Source organism: Hemicordylus capensis, chromosome 1 (genome assembly GCF_027244095.1).
Source record: "Hemicordylus capensis ecotype Gifberg chromosome 1, rHemCap1.1.pri, whole genome shotgun sequence".
NCBI lineage: Eukaryota > Metazoa > Chordata > Lepidosauria > Squamata > Cordylidae > Hemicordylus > Hemicordylus capensis.
Window position 1 is genome coordinate 383,104,947 of NC_069657.1, and position 21,037 is coordinate 383,125,983.

The following is a 21,037-nucleotide window of genomic DNA, read 5'->3' on the forward strand; positions in this document are numbered from 1 at the left end:
GGGCTTGATTTGCATTCCTTACCCAAACGTGTTCAGGCTCTCCTCACCCTCTCTCCCACTCCCTTCGCTCCTTCAAAAAGGCTCAGTGCTGCTACTTCTACCCCAACCCATTCTAATTCATTTCCTCTGTCCTTCTGCTCCTCCTCCAGCCCTCCTGATCGACTCAAGCCACTTTCTTTACCCAAACTCATTTGCCTCTGTCTTGAATGTTCCTCTGCTGCCTTCTCTGGATCGGCTCAAATACACTTTCTATTCCTGAACTCATTTGATCATTCTCTTTCTATCCTCCATTCCCCCTACAGTTCTTTTTTACTGATCTTGCCTTCCTTCTGTTCAGATCTGTCTCTCTTTCCCCTAGCATCCTCCACCCTTTTCTCGTCCCTCCTCAGCATAGTACACACATTCAAATAGCCATTATAGCTTATAGTAGAGTATATTAGCGGCCCAACATGTGTCCATCTTTCGTGTTCTGCATCACATGGGAATGCCCTGGGTATTTTATTTTATGCAAGCCTCACTCTGTATTCAATAAAATATTTCTATTTGGATTTTAAGCCTGTGGTTGAGACTTTCTGGAACACTGCCTGCTTTATAACTATAGCCTAAAAAGTCCTCAAAGAGACATAGTAGTGCCCCTTTATAACAAACCCAGAATTTTAGTGCCTGTTCAGTCAAATCACTCAGGTTATCCAGAATTTAATCAGAATAGATGATAATATTTTAATGGAAGGTTAACATGAGGATAACCGAAGCTATTTGAACAGAGTTGCCCTGAAATTCTGGATTCACACAATCAGCTCTGCTGGGCTGACTAATCCTGATTAACTTTTGAACCAGGATGCTTGTGATTGTGTGAACCCAGCTGATGGTTCCTGTTACTAAAAATTATTAACTAAATAGTTTTAAATAGTTTTAATCATTTTTGAATTGTTTTTATATTTTTTTAGCATTGTTTTAATTGTGGGTTTTATGTCTTTTAAAAAGTTATTGTACACCGCCCAGAGCCTCTAGATGGGGCAGTTTATAAATGTAATAAATAAATAAATAATAAATAAAATTGGGCAAGCAAGAATGATAAAATTAACTATGTTGATACATATTTGTGAACAGACTCTCATTTTTTGTCTTTTTCTGTTATTGAATAAGTGCAACCATAAAACAATTAATAGCATATTTCTGTATTGTAATTGTTGTTAATTTATTTGTTCATATCTGGCTTATTGTTGTTGCCAGTTTTAAAAATGATTTTTTTGAGCAGTTAAAAAGCTCTGAGGGGAAAAAGAGATTAAACAACAAAAATGCAAAAATTGAAAATATAAATCTTGTACATAAAGGTATATGTGTGAAATCTGTTCTTGTTACGTTGCCATGTGTGGAAGGAGTCAAAGCCAGATGTTTCAGTAGTAGAGATTCTGATTTGTTGTCATCCTTTCTCCTTCAGCATTTGGTCCTTCATGGCTGCTATGCAGGGAGAGGGCTCCCAAGCCCAGCTGACCTACCAGTAACCACAATGGTGATTTCTTCACCACCCTGTCCTCCTCCATGAATTCATAGTTTTAAAATGAGCAGCATCCAGACCTGCAGCAAAGCAGTGTGCTTGAGTGGAATTTCCTTCCATCCATTAGAGTGCTGCACTTGTGCAAAAGGTCCTTCCTCTTGTGCAAGGACCCCTGTGCATGAATCCAGTGTTCCTTTCATGAGTGGAAGGCACTTCTGCTGAGCAAAGCACCCACAGGTTTGGATGCTGCACACAGGTTTTTGTTTTTTTAGAAAATAACCACATATTCCTTTTCTGTATCACAGTAAGCTGGAGGAAGATTATCTGTATATGGCATATGCTGATATTATGGCAAAGGTAATTTTTTTCTCTTTTATGTAGCAACATCTCTGATCTTTGTAGTTTCTTGACTTGGGAATCTAAGCCTTAGTGACTTGTTCAACTTAAAAATGAGGAAAGTGTTACAATTTTCATATTCTTCTCTGGCTTGGATTTTAATCTGATTTCCCTTTCCCTCCCAAATACTTATCTGGCAGGTGCTACAGTGGTTGGGAGAGAAGAAGTTATCTCTATCTCTCTCCTCTCCTCTCCTCTCCCTCCCTCCCTCCCTCCATCCAGTCCCTGAAAGATGCCAGGAGCCTTGAGAAATGTAATTTTCTCATAAGTGCCCTAGTTGCTTGGCAGCTGGGGGTTGTGATGGAATCCCTTTGTGCTCCCAGTGACATCATTAGAAATGCAAATGGTCCATGGCTTTAGAAATTAAGTGTTTTCTTTTAGAAAAATACCTTAGTAGAGCCTATGGGAGGTTGTCTACTACTCGGATCTTGAATTTGTCTTTGAGTTTTAAAAAAAATCTCATTCTTTTTGGTAGCTCTAAAACATTATGTTTTATGTTATGTTAATTAAAATTAGTCATATTATTTTCAGAAGAGAGAGAGATTTGGATAATGCTTATCTCTAAAATACATGCATTTGACTTTGAAAGGCCATCTGCTAATATGGCATTCTTTTAATATGTTTTTAGAGCTGCCATGATGAAGAAGAAGATGATGGTGAAGAGGAGGTGAAGAGCTTTGAAGTAAGATTTTTATTCTGTCCTTGTGTCAATTGCATATTATAGTTCATAGTTTCTAACTAATTAGCATTTCTTGCTTCATGTTTTCTGCAGTTATTGTATACAATACTGAGAAAACAAAATAAATGTTTTCTTTGTTCAAGTGGACAAAACATATTTAAAATTAGAAACCAAACCCCGTACTTACCACTAAAAGCAAAATCTATTTAGAAGATTTTAGGTTGTTTCTAAAATACACTGGCAAGGGCTTGGATGAATGACACTCCATAGGAATGTTGTTACATATACTTGGTATCACTATTCAGAAGGCTTCATTTGCCAAAGTTGCAAATAGATAGCAAGGTGTTTCACTTTTCTCTGTGTACTTTCTCTAGAAATAACTGGTATTAAGATGGTGCTTTCTGTTGGTCTTAAAGATAACAGATGGACAGGTAAAAGATGTACTAACAGGTATATTGGGCTCAGTTTGTTAAGGGTTTTATAGGTCATGATTAGCACATGAAATGGTACTTGGAAGGCAAGAACTAGTATAGATGCTGGAGCACAAGTGGAGTGTGTGTTTGGTGATTTCCTATCACCATCCCTATTAGGAAATAGGCTTGTATGATGTACATAATCTGAAAGTTCCAAGTATAAATAAAGTTGATCAAAGTGATTTACATAGAAAAAGGAATAAGAAAATGGATCCCTGTCGCAACGGGCTCACAATTTAAAAAGGAACACAAGAGAGACACCAGCAATAGCCCCTGTAACACTGTGAAGGGGCTAAATAAGGATGGTCGCTCTTCCCTTTCTAAATATAAGAGAGTCAGCAGATTAAAAGGTGTCTCTTTGCCCAGTTAGCAGGGATAAAGCCTCATAAAAGCATCAGTGAAGATAGCCAGGTCTGAAACTGGAGGGTTGGTACCTATGAGACATTTTGTACTTTGGCATGCATTTTGTACTTGGGTACAAAATACATGAATGGTGGTAGGTCAAATATGAACTGTGGCTGTGCCTGTTGTTATCTGAATCCCTCCTTTTAAACAACATAGGAGCCTACTGTGTTTTGAAGATAAATGGGGATAATAATACATAGATGAAGAGTTTATATTTGTCTTATCACCCATGTGTTCTGTAGTCAGGTACTCACACCCAGGTGCAAATTTTATAGTAAGTAGTTTTTGTATTTTCATCAGAAGCAAAATAATCATGATTTCAGTGCAGTGTGGACTTCTAAGCAATCCAGGAGAAATGAGCCTTGTACTGGCTGAAACTGAAAGTTTTCAATGTCACATGATTCACTAAGCACTATTATACCAGTAGCAGTCAGCAGCAGTCAACTCACTCACATCCAATATTCCATTATAGTTAGACCATTGACAAGAACTGAACTGTTTGAAAAAGTGTCCCCACTGTACGGATGGCTCTGAATTCCAAAGTTATGCAAGATATTACCCAGTGAACCTTACCCTATATGACCCATCAAAGCAACTATATCAATTTGAAGAATAATCATTCTTCGCAGCTATGAAGATCTTCCTTGCCAGGAATGAGTGGAATCACTTAGTGATTTAAGCTCTTTTTTTATTTGTCACAGCCCCCAACTAGAGAACATCTGGAAAATTCTGTGATTTCTCAACCTGCTATTTCATAATTACCCCAGTCATTGTCATAGCAATCAAAATCAATGGGTTTTTCAAGAGAGTTCTGAAATTCAGGTGTCTCTAAACGTCTTGGGGTGCATTGACTCAGCTTGAATGCCACCCTAGCTTCCATGTTAGAAGGTGATGACCTGTGCTATCAGAGGCTTAAGGTCCACTTAACATGTCATTGGTAAAACACTGGATTTTACTATAGCTTGAGCTCTTTGTTAATTACAGCTATCTTATGTGAATTTGGGAGAGACAGGATAGCGAGAAATAATTTTTTAAAACTATAATTGACTAATTTACTGAGCAATGAACATACAAGAGAGACTAATATAATTTACATGTGAAAGATGAGATATAGAAGATATTGTATACTCACTCAAAATTCCTTGAGTTTTGAAATTAGATAGGATATAAGTGTCACCATGGCTTTCCCCCCTGAATTTATATTATTTCCTATTTGCGTTAAGAACAACAATTCATCAACTCTTTGTGTTTGGAATATAAAAGGATACGAGCAATTGAGTGAAAGCAAGTATTTGAAAACAATGTACTGATTTAATATGTCAATGAAATTACACAGTTTCTGTGATACAGGAGAGCAGCCATTGAATTCCGCACACTCAGGAGTCTTTGGTACTTTTCTATGAGCACAAGAATGTTCTGGGCACTCAATAGGGAATCCTTGTGCATCGATCATTTTGCTTCAAGAAGAAAACAGAATGACCTGGCACAAGCTGCACTTTGGGTTTTGCCCAGTGACTATGATGGACAAATCATGATTTTTAAAAAAGAATTGCTGACCACTATAAGAACATGATTCTATTCTTTGTGTTGTCAAGGATGTACATATACAATGGTGGAAAAAATAGCTTGTTGGTAGAATAGGAATAATATAGTGGTTGTGAAAAATACAACAAAATTAATTTGTTACAGAACTGTGGTTTTTTTGGTTGAACTCTCCCTACCCACTCATCATGTTTCTTCACTGTTTTTAGTCACTGTTGCCCATGACCTGTGTGTATGCGTATATATTCCTTGTTTGTTTGTCATGTACTAATTGTAAATTAGTCTTGTAACTTATGTCTGTTCCAAATATTTGTAAAACTGCACAAATTTTAAACTATTTTCCAAGAATTTTTTAAACAATGTTGAGATCCATATAGCTAGAGTTCCACAGTTGAACTAAATGATAAGTTGCCAGTGATCAAGGAAGAAATAAGTGACTTTACATCCTTAAATATCTGTCACTGAACCATAAATTAGTAGGGTTGTGATGCACATTTAAGAGCATATTTTGCGTGTGCTGTTGTGCTGTATATAGAAGATTAAACCAAAATGAGTGCATAGGAATGAATATTATTGCTCAATAAATTTTAATAGCCCATTCTGTTTTTGGACAAGGAAGTTATTGTGGGGAGGGAGGACATGAGTTGAATAATTCAATGAGAAATAAAAGTTCAGACTTTGCTGATTTGTTTTAGTGTTTAAGTTCCTACAGAGACTATGTGGAAACAAGGGTAATTATTTCAGGAAACCCAGTTTAGTATGTGTCTGTGTTTGATCAGATCATCAGAGTATTTTGGACACCTTTTTCTTATTGCTATTTCACTTCTTATCCTCGCCTTCCCTTAAGGTCACAGGATCTCAGCGCAGCAAGGTAATATGATGTGTGTGTTTGTGTGGGTCTAATTTGTGACATTTAGTTTTGTTAGACCCAACATCTTCAACAAGATTTTAAGACCATTTTGACACATTTCTGGCTCTTTTTTGTTGCAAGAGTGTCATGTGCTCTTTTCTAAACAAATACTCTCAGTTCTCAATTCTCCCCATGATTGTAATTAGATTTGTAAATTTTATTAGATGTACAATATGGAGCACCCTATGGTAACTGAAGTAACTTTTCATTTATTTGTATTACTCTTCAAAATATTGTCTATGGATTGGTTAAATACCACTAACTGTAAAGCAACTTGCAGTGAAAGCTGGAGATTGACCGACCAAGCAGAGAATATTTCCATTGATGTTGCAACACTTGCTTGGAATCATGTCCCTTAAACACATGTTCACCTATTGCATATACTTTTTGAACTTTGAGTTTTGGGTTGGACTAATGAGACTGAAGACTGTTTTGGGAGAGAGGACGGGGGGCGTGAAACCAGAACAGTCAAAATCCTGGTAGGCAGAGGGAAATTTTGAGAGAGGAGGAGGAGGGTGAGGAAATTGAGTGAATTTATATCTTTCTTTAGTTTGCTGATTTGAAAGTGAAGAAGAACTGGATTTTCTACAGGAGCTTAGGGAGTCCACACCACAGTGAGGCTTCCACTACAGGGGTAAACAAAGGGGTTTGGATCTCTCATAGTAACCCAAGGTGATGCATACCACAGTAATACTTTCATTGTGGGGGGAAGGAGGAGGCTTGAGTTTGCTTGGCGCAATCCAGGAGTCCCAAGTTGCATGCCAGACTGGCACCAGGTTTCAGGTGAGGCTAGTTCCAAAAGTGAGGAGAGAGCACAGATGTAGCATTACTCCAGAGGTCAAAGGGAATATTCATGGTGTAACTGGAAGCACCTTTCAGTCTTAATTATTCAAGCTCAGGACTTGTGCTTCACACATACCACGAATAAGGGAAGAAGACTGAATGCAAAAGCCGATGCTCAGCTGGGAGAGTTCCAGGGCAGTACTGGCAGAGAGCCCACTAGCAGTCCCACATCTTGAAAATAAACACAGCTTTTGATACAAGGGAGCAATTTTTCTTTTGTGGTTACCTGAGTTTTAGAACTTGAGAGTTCCTGAGGCACAAAAACTTGTACAGTTGATATTTTATTTGAGTATCGGGGAACAGAGTAAATAAATCAGCATTATCCAGGTGCACAAAGCATTCACTGCTCTGTCTGAATGCTTTTGGGTATGGTCAGTAAGTCAGTTGGAACCTTTTTTTTAGTCCCAGGATCACTGTTTCCTGGAGAGGCAATTTAGCTCTATTTAAAATGCAGGAGCATTCAGTGTGGTGGTCTCCTTCTCAGATACAACAGATAATACTCCTCCCTACATGACATGACAATCTAACTCCCCTCAAATGGATGGCAGCTTCTCAAAGCACAAGCTTCTGTTCCTCTGGCAGTTTTCTTGAGTGCAAATAGAAGCTACATTCCCAAAATGGAGAGGTATTGGTATCACGTTCATCAGAAAATTTACAATAATTTGTCTTATAACTCCCACATTTTATTACTTATCCCAGTACCAAGTGGCACTTGTTATGTACTATTAAATGTTTTATTTCCAATTGTATAGAACTAGAACTGGCCTCATGAGGTAAAGGCTACCAGTTGCCTCATGCTGGATTATCAGGGGGGCAGCAAGCACTGTTGTCCCCATTCTCTCACAGCCACCTGCCTCAGTGGCAGTATGAAGAGTCACTTCTTTTTCCTCTCAGCTATGGGTGTCAGGGGGGGGCAAGGGGGGAGTTGCCCCCTGGATTGAGCCAAGCTGATTGAATTCAATGGAGCTGCCATTGCCTTTGCTGCCACTGCGCTGACCCCTGTCACTGGCCATTGCAGTGTTAGCAGCAGAGGAACTAAACAGCACTTTCCTGGCTGGCTTTTTGCACACCAGGCATGCAGTTTAGTTCCACTGCTGCCAATGCCGTGAGAGCTGGAGGCGGCAGTGCAGGAGGTACAGGCAGCAGAGGTGGTAGCAGAGGAGGAGAAGGTGGTGATTAGTGGGCACTGCATGAGTGGAGTGGGGCCACTGCCACCACAGCAGCTGCAGCTCTGTGCTGGTGACAGTGACTACTGGCTTTGACCTCCCCTAAAACATGTCCTGTAGGCATCCATGTCCCCAGTGCTTTGGATTTGAAAAGGAGGAGAATGGAGCAGGAGAAGAGAGGAAAGTGGCGAGGAGATACTCAATACTCTCTCCTTCTCAGCTGCTGGGTGAGGACATGTCACATGGGTTATTGTTCCCAGCATGCTCCAGAGGACAGGATATATTCAAATTAGTTGAAACCCCTCCCAGTTTAGTATGTCCTGCAGAGCTCCAGACCGGACGATGCTGCCTTGTTTCCTTTGCCACTCTACCTATACTCCTCCTTTCTTTGCCTTTTTTCACCATACCCCCTCACTTTTATAACCTCAAAAAACAAAACAAAACAAAAAACCCAAACCACACCTCCTCTACTATTTCTGTCTTTTCCCACTCTCTTCTCTTCTCCTGCCGATGGAGCCTCAGAGATCTGACATTCTGCATGTATTGATGCCAAAGGGAAAGAAATCAATGGATTCCTTCCAGCCCTGTAAGCCCCATCACCACCATGTGATGGTGCATGCTGCACAAAACTCCCCACCACGGACCACTGTGTCTTCATTGGGTATGACAGGGGGGCGTAAGGGCCACATCCCACCTTTGCGTCACCATGGGGCCCAGCTTATGGCGATCCAACACACTTGAAAGCATGACCGTTCAACCTCCCCACTCAATAGGCCAGAGAGCCCTGACCTTGTGGTTATAGAGGAGGCCGTCCCTAGCGCTCCAGAGGTATCACAGTCCACGCCCCTCCCCGCCAAGCCACTCGGGCTCCTTGGAACAGACGCCGACACACCCATTCTGAAAAAGAAGAAGTCAATACCTGGAAAAGGGAAGGGCACATGGACTCCAAAGCCGAAGGCATGTGGACTCCATAGAAAAAGCGCCACAGCATTAACTGGCTCGAGCTGAGAGCCATACAGTTAGCGTTCATGGCCTTTGTCAACCAGGTACACTCCAAGGACTTCCTGATTGGCACAGACAACATGACAGCGAAAGCCCGTGTAAATCTCCAGGGAGGGACACGATCCCACTGCCTCCACCAGGAATCGGGCCTACTATTCCATTGGGTGGAGACGCACCTGTCTTCCATCATAGCACATCATGTCAGTGGTTCCCTCAACACCCAAGCAGACTGGCTGAGCCGCCAAGAATTGCACGTAGCGGAATGGAAGATCAATCCTCAGGTCTTCCACCTCCTCATAGGAGCCTTGGGTCATCTGTCAGTGGACCTTTTCACGTCTCACCTCAATACCCAACTACCTTGTTTCTTCTCCCGCTTCCCATGCCAACAGGCGGCAGGAGTGGATGCCATGTCAATCCCATGGCCATGGGAACTGTTGTACGCCTTCCCACCAGTACCACTCCTTGCTAGATTACTTTGTCGCATCTGTTTGCTATAGGCACAAGTGACTCTGGTGGCTCCCTACTGGCCTCGATGCCCATGGTTCACATAAATTCTCCAACTAGCGGTAGATGGTCCATGGTTTCTTCTAGCAAGACAAGACCTCCTCAGTCAGGGCCCGGTTCTTCATCATGACCCAGCTTGGTTACAGCTTGCCACCTGGTGACTAAACGCAACATCCTAGGCCACTTTGGATATGACAAACGAGTCCTAGATACACTGCTAGCATCCAGAATGTTGTCTGCAAACGAGATTTATCAATCCACATGGCGTGTTTTTCTCCAATGGTGCAGACAACGCAAACTTTCAGCTGTAGCCTGTGAACTCCCAGAACTTTTTTCATTCCTCCAGAATGTCCTGGACAAAGGGCTTCATGCCAACACCATCAAATGGCATGCAGTGACCCTGGGATTTCTTTTCTCACCTTTCAAAGGTAAAGGTCTGACCTCACACCTGAAACGCTTCCTACGAGGGGCCACCCTGTTACCCCCACCGGTAATTCAAAGGTTACCTTCTTGGGATCTCCACAAGGTCCTCAGAGTACTTTATATACCACCATTTGAACCACTGCATTCTATCTCCCTCCGCATTCTGTCCATGAAACTGGCCTTCGTGATAGCTATCATGTCAGCCAGGCGAGTCTCCGAACTCAGGTCCCTATCGACCCATCCCAGATTTTGCATTTTATTGTCAGCTCAGATTCTGTTACCCTAATACCAGACCCTTCAGTTCTGCCAAAAGCGGCTTCAGTATTCCACAGATCTCAGAATCTAGTTCTACCCTCCTTTTGTCCTAACCCCTCTCATCCGAGGGAGAAAGACTGGCACAAGCTCGATGCTCATCGTTGTCTGAAGGCTTACCTGTCTCTGACCTCTTCATCCCATTCCACAGAAGCATTGTCCATGTCCTTCCTACCATCCACAATAGGACAACAAGTCTTGACATCTACATTGTCCATATGGATTAAGGTCTGTATTTCCTTGGCGTATGAATACCAACGCCTGCCCACCCCATTGAGGATCACGGCTCATTCCACATGCTCAGCAGCCACCTCAGCAACATTCTTCATGAATACCCACCTAGAAGACATCTGCAGAGCGGCACTGTAGTCCTCCCCATCCACGTTTACAAGACATTACAAACTAGACCTACTGTACTCCTCTCAGGCTGCAGGCATGTGCTGCAACCCATCCTTCCTCCCCAGTAGCCAGGGTCGCTGTCCCTCCCAGGGTCTTGTTAGCTGTGGTACGTCCCATGTGAGATGTCCTCACCCAGCAGTGGAGAAAGGAGCATTGGTCACTCATCGTGAAGGCGTCTTCTTGTTGCTTATGTTAAGGACATCTCGACCCACCCAGGCCATCCACAGCTACTGGTCTATACCTTGTGTTACTTGTTGTTTCTACACTTACTGTTGTCTTTTATGGATCTTTTCCTTCAGAAGCTTGGCTTGACTAACTAAACTGGGTGGGGTTATCCTCCCGGGCCTCTTAAAGGCTTCAACTAATTTGAATATGCCCTGCCCTCTGGAGCATGCTGGGAAGGATAATCCACGTGAGATGTCCTCAACATCAGCAGCAAGAAGAAGACTTCACAGTGAGTGACCAATGCTCCTTTCTCTCCTCCACACTTTCTCTTCCACTCTGTACTGCTATGCCAAATCTAGTATGCAGGGGCGTAACTACTATTAGGCAAGGGGAGGCAGTCGTCTTGGGGCCCCACTGCTTCGAGGGGCCCCCCAGAGGCACATCACATGACTCCCCACCCGCCCATGTTGCACCCCCTATGAATTATGTTGAGTCTCTTGGAGAACGGCAGGAGCAGAGAGTAAAAAAACTAGATTCAATGTGAACTAGATATTCACCGTATTCATAATGGGGATGTGAGTGTGAGTACACTATATATTGTGAAGTGTGTTTGTGTGTGTATATCAGCGAGGGGCCCATTTTAAAATCTTGTCTCTGGGCCCCCTCCAACCTTGCTATGCCCCTGCTAGTATATCAAGGAAGACTGGCCTTTTTTGCTGCCACCAAGCCTAGTTGTGTGTTCCAGCAGTGTGGGGGTGCATTCTTTGGCATTTTACCCTAGAAGCCCAGTGATCTTGAGCTGGCCCTCGGTAGAACTGAGTAGGGTTCATGCAGAAGAAACATTGTTCAAGAAGGTGCTCAAGCTAGTGTTTCTTAGCCCTGATTCAAATGGTGCTCAGCAGAGACACCAGAGACATAAGAAAGTGGTTTTGCCGCTAATAAATGGATGTATACTCTCTGAGGAGAAATAAGACATCAATTCCAGACCATGGAAGCAGCATTCAAGCTTTGAGATAAGTTTTTCACTTTATTTTAATGAGCTTTTTCCTAGCCAGGTGCAGAAGGAATTTAAATCAACATTCCTTTTTATTAGCAGCTAATGTAGGAGTGCTGGTAGCCAATGCCTGAGAAGTATTGGGGGTTGAAACGAAATTAGGAAGATTATTTCAGGACTATGAATGCGTAGTAAGCTGGTTGCATATGTGAAAATGTTAATGATCTTTGATTTAGTCCTGTTACTCAGGGCTCCATAGTCTATCTTGGATCAGGGAAATTAACTGTAATTTATCTAGTTCTTCTGTTCCTACAATTACAGCTGGCTGCGGGTTGCCATTTCCCTGCCAAATAAATAGACAATGAAGGGTACATGTCTGGCTCCAGTTCAAATAAATCCCTCTAGTCATTTTATTTTTCTTGGAGGAAGCCTGAACTAAGACTCGCTCACTGACATATCCTAATGCAAAGTGTGAGGGATAGAATATTGTAAGGTTAACAGAATGAGAGGGGAGATAATTTGAATCACCTTTTTACACATGCACCAAAACCCAGCTTAGAGTGTGTTAGGATGTCATTTAATGGCATCTTGGGTGTTCCCGCCCTGAGCACATGTGCCAGCGGATGCTTGTCCAGACTGGTTCACTGCTGAATTAACTGTTCTGGGTGTTCTATACATTCTCTTGTACTAAAACCTTGAGACACTTTTTATTATCTGTGGCAGTATATGGGTGAGTGTATGTCTTTTCAAATGTTTAAAGTCAAGGGTGCAATTGCAACAACCAACTTCCCACCTACTGTGAAGGTCTCTCCGTTATTTTATAAAGTTCAGCCTTCCCACAATAGCAGCCTGCCTCACCCTCCCCATATTGAAAGATTTCTCACAGATCCAGTGATGGTCTGAGAGCATCTGAAACAGCAACATTGTTGAAGTTAAGCAAAAACAGGCCTGGCCGTCCCCTTGGATGGAGGACCACTGAGAGCCTCATGTAAGAGTAGGATATAAGGAGAATGAATAATTTATTTTCTTACAAAACAGCTCACCAACTATTATCATTCTTTAATAACAGAACATTAACAAAAACTCTCAGATAAAGCAGTGTGATCATCGCAACTTTTACTCTGATCATCTGTGATCATCACACTGTTTGCCCATCTCAACCATACTAACTTTTATGTCGATATGGTACCCATGAAAAATAGACCAAGTGTTACTTCTTTTAATATATCATATTTAAAATGCATCAAAATATGGAATACTTTTACATATATTATAACCATTATGTTTTTTTCTGCGCACCTAACAAAGCCTCTAATAGCCCCCCTTTTTTTGTTCAGCTGTTCACAACATTCTGCCTAATTTGTGTAGAACTGAAAGGTTATAAAGTTGTAAAAAAAAGATACCAACATGCATTACACATGTCTTTTTATTTGTGTATCTTCTACTCTATTATTTTGCCACTTTGCAAGCAGGAGGGCATTCACAAGAATGCTTGTTCCCCTTGACAAAACTCTGTTTGGAGCACATTTCACAAGTTAATTTCCTCATCTAGACTGTTTCACATCTGTAGTATATAACTAACACTCTTGGGAAGTCTAGCTATTTTCTTTGAAGTTTTCCATACAAAACGCCAGGTGTGGACTGATCAGTGTTATGTAGTCTACTTTTGCTTTCACCAAAAACCCCGTGACCCATCAATGAGTGTTAAGTTGGCAAAGTAAATGTCCATCCTTGAGACTCCCTTAAAAGTTGGGATATAATTGACCTATGTATTCTGGAGTGTACTGCAGTTTTGCTTCAGACTATAAGATGCATCTTGCTGCATCACACCCAGTTCTGTCTAATCCACCATTCTTTCAAAGCATCTCAGCAAACAAGATGTACTAGATGGTCCACTTTTCAGCCATTATCTACTTTCTACCCATGCCTGATCAATAGAGCCTTTTATTTGACTATTATTAAACACACACACACACCCCAAAAGTGAAACCCTTTTAGAGGCCTGAGGGAACTCTTGGTGTTCAAATAGCTAAAAGTAAAAAGGTAGCTACTTATTAGAGATTCAATTGAATCACCCCCGATTCAATTCAGATCCGGATTTGATCAGAATCGAATCCAAATAGATTCCGGAGGAAGTAAATTGGGTTGGGTGGTATTGCCCAATGGATAGCAGCTACTACCCAAATCCCAAAGAAAGAAAAATCCGGTGATTTTTTAAACAATTTTTTGAAGTTTATGTGTTTTTATGTTCTTTCCCATAGGGAATAATGGGGATTCCTGCAGCCCCATTACTCCCTGTGGGTGGTGCCAGGGTGGCCCAAAGCAGGTTGCAGTATAGTACACATGGGGCGCCAACCACCCCCCAAACCACAAGCCCATGGAGTACTGAATTTTGTTCTTATTTTCAATTTTAGAGGTGCTCTGAGAGTGGATTATTTGGTGCAAAATGATTCTGAGTGGATTCTTTGGTCATCATTCATTTTGCACTAAAGAATCCACTCAGAACATGGAAACAAGCCAATCTGGAGCCAAGGGGGATTCACCCACCAATCATTCACACTTGTAAGTCACCAATCTGAAGCTTGGAGGGTGGGAATTGCATGAATTTTTGCAGGGAAACAAAATGGAGAGCAAGAGAGATCGCCACAAAATGGAGGTCCAAATCTCCAAATTTATTCGAGTCCAAATCCGGGCAATTCAATTTGGATCCGAATATAGCCAATTGACAACAGGGGCAATTTGTTCTGTTGAAAAATCACCCGAATCAGCTAGATTTGGGTACAAATCTATTTGTACTCAAATTGATTAACACATCCTTACTAATGAAATTTTTGATCCTGTGTCATCTGCAAATTTCATATAGTAGAATATTTCTTTTCACCATCCTGTCAGGATTACATTTTGATTCCTTTAACACCAAACCTTTATACAATTGCTTTATTACCTGTGACATAAATAATGTTGTGTTATAAATTATTCTGGAATTTCCAAACACGTAAATAAAGGCAGTAGTTACCATTATTTTTTGAGCATGTTACTCCATTATTATGCCAATTTTGTTGACTGCAAGTCCTTTTCTGGACACAGTTCAAAGTGCTGGTTATTACTTTAAACGCCCTATATGTCTTGGGACCAAGATACTTAAAAAAAAAAAAAAAGCATCTTCTCCCACATCCTGCCCAGCCAGGGGAGGTTGGCAGAGGAGGCCTTACTTTCGGTCCTCTCACTGTTGGAACTAACATTGGCAAGTACATGGGAACCTTTGAGATAGCACCCAAGCTCTGAAACACCCTTCCCTGGGATATCTGTATTTACTTCCTTTGTTGTGTTCCGGTGCAGAGACATTTCTATCTCTCGGGGCCCATGATTTGCCTGAGTTTAAATTTATTTCTAGTTTTTCTTTCCAATCTTGAAAATGATACTTTAATTGTTGTGTGATGATGGTATTGTTGTTAGATGTTGCTATTTTTGATGTTTCAATTTTTTTTTGTTACATAAGCCACCTTGGATATCTTTCTGATGGAAGTCAGAATACACGTTAACAATGAGTATTATCATAACCTTTTATTATAGATTAGACATTTCTTGACTACCGTATACCAGTAGTATGTTATAGTCCAGTTTATGTGCTATTACTCTTGCTGGACTGGCATATCAACAATTGGCAGAGGAATAATTGGCTGATGCCCCGAGATTGTGGAATGCGCTCCCTGCTGGGATACGAGTCTCCCCATCTTTGGCAATTTTTAAAAAAACACCTGAAAACACATCTCTTCAACCAGGCTTTCTCAGCTTTTTAAAACTTGTTTTTAAATTCTTCTGATTATTTAATTGCTGTTTTACAATGTTTTTAATTGTTAATAATTGTTTTATGCTTTATAATTTTTGTTTTAATTATTAACTGATTTTAACGGTGTTTTAATGTAAACCATCCTGAGCCTTTTGGAAGGGTGGTATAAAAGTTTTAATAATAGATAAATAAGTAAATAAATAAATAGGACTTAGCCCAACTTGTATAAATGGGAAATTGTTTGACATTCTTGACACCTCCTAAAAAGCTAATTTCATCTTGTATTTATTTTCACGAATAAAATCTTTATTTTCACCAATAAAAATATTTATTTATTTAAAATATTTATTTTCACCAATAAAATCTTCTACCAAAGTGATACTTAGTTTATTTCAAGACAAATCACCAGACTCCATGGTTCAGAAAGCACTGTATTGTGTGTCTACATTTGTTTATCACTGCCGAATGCGTAGACTCTCATCCTTCCCACAGCTTGTAAAAAGCTGTGTCTATCCTCCTTTCCAGGCAAAAGCAGTGCCAAAGGAAGTGGAAATGGAACATTGCTAGTAGAGGGTGGGTAAATCATGGCAATCACAGCTGAGAATCGATTTTTGACAGGAGTGCCTAGCAAAAAGCAGAGAGTGCAAATATGGCTGAAGCAGCTTCCAGTCACTGCCACCTATATTGTCCCTTCAGGGAAAGGAGTTTGCTACCTTTTTTCAAAGGCTAATACAAGTTAAAGGGAACTTCATTATGCATGTTCCATAATTAAGGAGGTAATATATGAATGGGCTGTGTCACAGCAAGCGATGATTGAATTTGATCATTGCCCCGTAAGACTAGTACTGAATGGAGTTCTCCATTGTATGGGAGTATGAGGACACGTGCTATGATGGGGTTGTTGATTATTCTGTTATTGGTATTGTTAGAGTATGTAGTGTTAGGATTATTCCAGATATAGTCCAGTTGATGTGTGAAGAACCTTAGGGCTTTATGATAATGACTACTTGATATGGAGGTTTGTCCTCTGATGTTTAGAAATTATGGAAGGAGAAGGGGGTTAAGATTTTTGTGGCAGCAATGATATATTGTTTGTCACACTTTTATACCCTGGCAGATGCTATGATATGAGGAAATGTAGAAGACAAGTTCCAAACATCTATATGAGAGGAAGAAAAATGAAGTTTAGGGGCTCTATGATAGCATCTTCTTGAAATTCTTCCAGGCTGATGTACAGAGAAAGAAAGGCAGATTGGACTGTGAAACCTTAGTGTGATCCTGCAATTAGGGTGATAGTTCAGAAGGAATTTAGTAATCTTTTAAATCTCTTATTCCCTAATAGTCATTTATACCTCCCAAAATTCCACTTGTGTAATACAGGACTGCACAACTTTGGCTCTCCAGCTGTCTTTGAACTACAACTCCCATCATCCCCAGGTGACCAATTGTCACAGATAGTGGGAACTGTGGTCCAACAGCAGCTGGAGGGCCAAAGTTGTGCAGCTCTGGTGTAATGAGATCCTGCCTTATTTTAGGGCTGCTAGGGGGTTGCTATCTCACTCACTCCCAGCTTGAATTGTGCTTTTATTCTTCTTGCTTTATATGTTGGCTTTGACCTACTGTTGGTGTACCCTTCCAACTATCTCCTCTTTATTTCAATGTTTTCATTTGCAATAGTATCTGGAACCAGTATATTGTGATGATGATGCTGTCTCAGATAAATTTGCTGTTCCCCAAGATTGCACAGAAGATGGGTTTTTCTCAACTCTTCTCCAGACTCTAGGGCCATCTCTCAGCTACCCTCTTTGGCTGAAATTATCTGTTCATTTTAGAACAGTACTTTTCTAATGTGGGGTACTTCTCACCCCCTTCTTGGTTATTAACCAGGCTAGCCCCTACCCAGAAAGAATGGCACCCCAGGCTTAATAGTCCAAATAGAAAAATAAGTTGTTGATTGCAATGAAGACACAAGGCATTTAAAAGAATACCTAAGCATTCCCATGTAACATATAACATGCTAGATGAAATTGGTGTCTGGGCATTTAACACTTAACCTTTACTATGAATGATTACAAACATGTTGGATTCTTTATATAATAGAGACTAGGAGATTAAATAATATAATAATATAGTAGATTATTTGATAGGTATTGAATATGTAGTGGATTCTTTGATATGTGTGTTGTATGGAACAGGGAAGTGGAAAGGAAAAGATAGAGGAGATTTCCAAGGACAATGAACAGGCCAAGTCAGAGAAAAGATTCAGAGGGATTACCAGGAACAGGTGGGGTGGGGGGGGGGAGAGAGAGCACAACCTTTGCTATGGACTGATGGATGTGGAGGCTTATTAGAGGATGTCAAAATAGAGAAATGGGAAGGAAGGGGACAGTATACGGTCAGAAGCCAAGGACAAAGAACAAGGAGTCAGGGAAAATATTAGAAAAAGGGCTAAAGAGAGAAACCAAGGGCAGACAGTAGACAAGAGTCAGAGTAAGAATGAACTAGGTGGGAGAGGTGAGAGAGAGTTTGGATAGAAGAGGGAGGATGACCCACCCCAAGGGACTGGCTAATCAAGAATGAAGGAAGGAGGGAGGGAAGGGTTAATAGTTGCAAAAGGGAGTGAAGGAAATTGGCTAGAGAAAGCAAGAGCTTCTTCGCCTGTGGAGAAGAAGGGCTGCCCATTCTCCAGTGAAGGACGACTCTGGGGCTGAACTTTACTAGAAGATGTGAGTGACGTTGGCCAGACCCTAACAAATCACAAACATATATGCACGCTTACACATCCAGAGGGAAGGGAAGGGGAAAGATGAAAATGATACAACCTGTCATGACATAAAGGCAGGGCTTTTCCATGGTGATGCTGGGGTGCGATGGAGAAAGGGGGTGGCAACAGTCTGGGACGAATCCCAGGGAATGCACTTCCCCTCCACTATACACATAATGGGGTGGCTTGGCTAGCTCTTATAGGGGAAGGAAGCTGCTTCTGGAAGCAAGGGCTGTGTGTATGGGGAACATTTATTCATTGACACTTGTAGTCAGAAAACAATAAAGGGACAGGTGAGAACAATGAGCTGTCGAACGGTGCTAGACAGAAGCCATACAAAAAATGGGAATTAGCAAATATGCCAAGAACCTCATGGGGAGGATTCCGGGTGTCTGTGTACTCCACAGGACTTTGGCTGGATCCAGGAGGAACTGGGTTCAGTTAGCACCTGAGTTTCAAAATGCAAACCAGAAATGAAGTCATGCTGAAAAACAACTCAAATCATGAAAACAACTAGTCATGGCTGCCTGGTTTGGGGTCTCAGAAAATGCTTCAGGGGCTGTGTGAAAAGCTTAATTTGGGATGTAAAATGGTAAAGTTGTGTGTTTGAATCGGTATCGACTCCTGGTGACCATAGAGCCATGTGGTTTTCTTTGGTAGAATACCGGAGGGGTTTACCAATGTCTCCTCCCGCGCAATGTGAGATTATGCCTTTCAGCACCTTCCTATGTGACTGCTGCCCAATAGAGGTGTTTCCTATATTCTGGGAAACATACCAGTGGGGATTTGAACCAGCAACCTCTTGCTCGCTAGGCAAGTCATTTCCCCACTGTGCCATTAGGTGGCTTTAGGGGAGTCTTTTTCAGACCCCTAAATGGTAGAATGAGATAGTCATGCTTTCTTCCTCGCATGCCTTCCTAGACTACCTTTAGCACCAGTGTTAAACACTGCTCCTTTCCAGGATACACTCTCTCAATCACAAGCCGAGCCAGACTGAACACTTATATAAAAGTGTCAAGGTGCGGGGGGGTGGGGGTGTACAGACAGTCTAAAATCAAGACTCTGTAACACTTTCAATAACAAATGCTAATTCTAGTGGGATCCGCAGGAAATATTTTGTAAGGCATACATCATACTCGTGCATATATCACCCTCTGTTGTTAAGTATCTAGTATTGTTTGTCTTTCAAGTCATTTTGTTCCTGTGCTTTAAATTGTCCTTTTTTCTTTCAACCTTTTTTCTTTCAAAGAGTGTCACATTAGGGCAGAATGAAATAAAGTGTTGTGTAAAATGCAACTAGGGGAGTGCTCCGAAAAGTGCTCTGATGGATAATCAAATAGGTCCTCTGATTAAATTCACTAATAATGACAATATTTTCATCATTTCTTCAGTTCTCTGACTTCGAGCATCTTTTCATGGTTCATCATTCATAGTCTTGATGTATTGCAAGACAGCACAAGAAAATGGATCACCTCAGTTGCTGTTTAAAGGGAGAAATTAGTCTTAGATTATTCAATTAATCATTTGAATTCCTTTTGAATTTCATTCTTGTTTATGAAACTACTGAAAATTTGAAAAAACATGGAAACTGAAATATTTCAATTACATAATGGAAAACTACTTGAAGGATTATTTTGCTTAGAGCAGGCATGTACAGCTGCTGTAGTCCAGCAGTTGTTGGACTACAACTCCCATCATCCCCAGCCACAGCGACCAATTGCCAGTGGTGATAAGAGTTGTAGTCAAACAGCTGAATGGCCAAAGTTGTGCACTCCTGGCTTGGAGAATTATAATCGCTGATGCTTTGTTCTCTTCAGCCTGCTGATCCCTTTGACTTCAAAACATTTCAGATGAAAGAGAAGACTGTCATAACAATGTGCTTTTTTCATGTTGTCTTTACTAATAAAATGGAAAAATTGATAAGTAAAAATTGCAATGGAATTGAAAGGAAAAGATTGTTGGGTCTAAAAAGTGAAATGTAGAAATATAAACGTATTTAAAATCTTATGAAAGAGAAAAAAATGTTATTGCAGCTTAATTGGAACAGTGTTGTAAATTATGTTTTGGTTGTGTGTAGTTCTGTTTTTGTCCCAGTCTCTCCCCCCGTCCCCCACCCGCAGCCAGCACAAGAAGAGGTTTCAAAAAGAAGGCAACATTTTCAAATTGTTTTAACAGCAGTGTCTTTCTCGCTTTCCTTTTACTTAGATTATTAAGAACATAAGGGCACTGAACAAATAGTGTAAGGAAAGAGAATACCCAATGCATTTTATCCTCCTGCCATGCATTGGATCCAAAGTACTTGTGAGCACAAGGAAGTTCAGGGGAATAGACTTGCCTTCCCCTTCCTCCCCACTGTACCTCCCAGAGCCTCAAAAAGCCACTCTTAAGCTTTACATGGTGGCAGTATAGTAGCCAATGAATGAGACACTTTAAAGGGTTGGGGACTTGTGGGAATAACATGGGATGTATTGTGGAGGCTGTGAAGAACTCACTGGTTAACCATTATTTATGTTTTTGTATGTTGTTTGGTCTCGGGGTTAGTGAGGCAAACATGGCATCAGTTGCTAAGTATTGGGATTGTCAGGGAGAGTTCCATGGATCTTGGAACCTAGGAAGTAGTCTCAGTTGGACTTTAACTACCAAGGACGAGTTTTGCAGAAAGGGACTTAGACTGCAAGATGGTTAACTGTAACTGGTGTGTTTCTTGGAAAGGGTCAACCTTTGTTCCACTTGTTTTTGTTTTTCGCTGTGAAACAATAAAATCCTCTTTAT

The 21,037-nt window shown here is 41.0% G+C and overlaps 1 protein-coding gene across 14 annotated transcripts in view; it reads left to right on the forward strand.

Annotated features, from left to right (window-relative positions):
• The window catches only part of RYR2 (ryanodine receptor 2), a 625,908-nt gene that overhangs the window by 502,487 nt on the left and 102,384 nt on the right, over positions 1–21,037 (forward strand). For 8 of the 14 annotated variants that reach the window (XM_053300231.1, XM_053300252.1, XM_053300282.1 and 5 more), the window contains 3 exons: positions 1,804–1,855; positions 2,523–2,576; positions 5,841–5,864. In XM_053300231.1, the coding sequence (XP_053156206.1) occupies positions 1,804–1,855; positions 2,523–2,576; positions 5,841–5,864 (130 nt within the window). The remainder of the gene's footprint in view (positions 1–1,803; positions 1,856–2,522; positions 2,577–5,840; positions 5,865–21,037) is intronic. The other 6 variants (XM_053300272.1, XM_053300290.1, XM_053300211.1 and 3 more) reach the window with 1 other exon arrangement.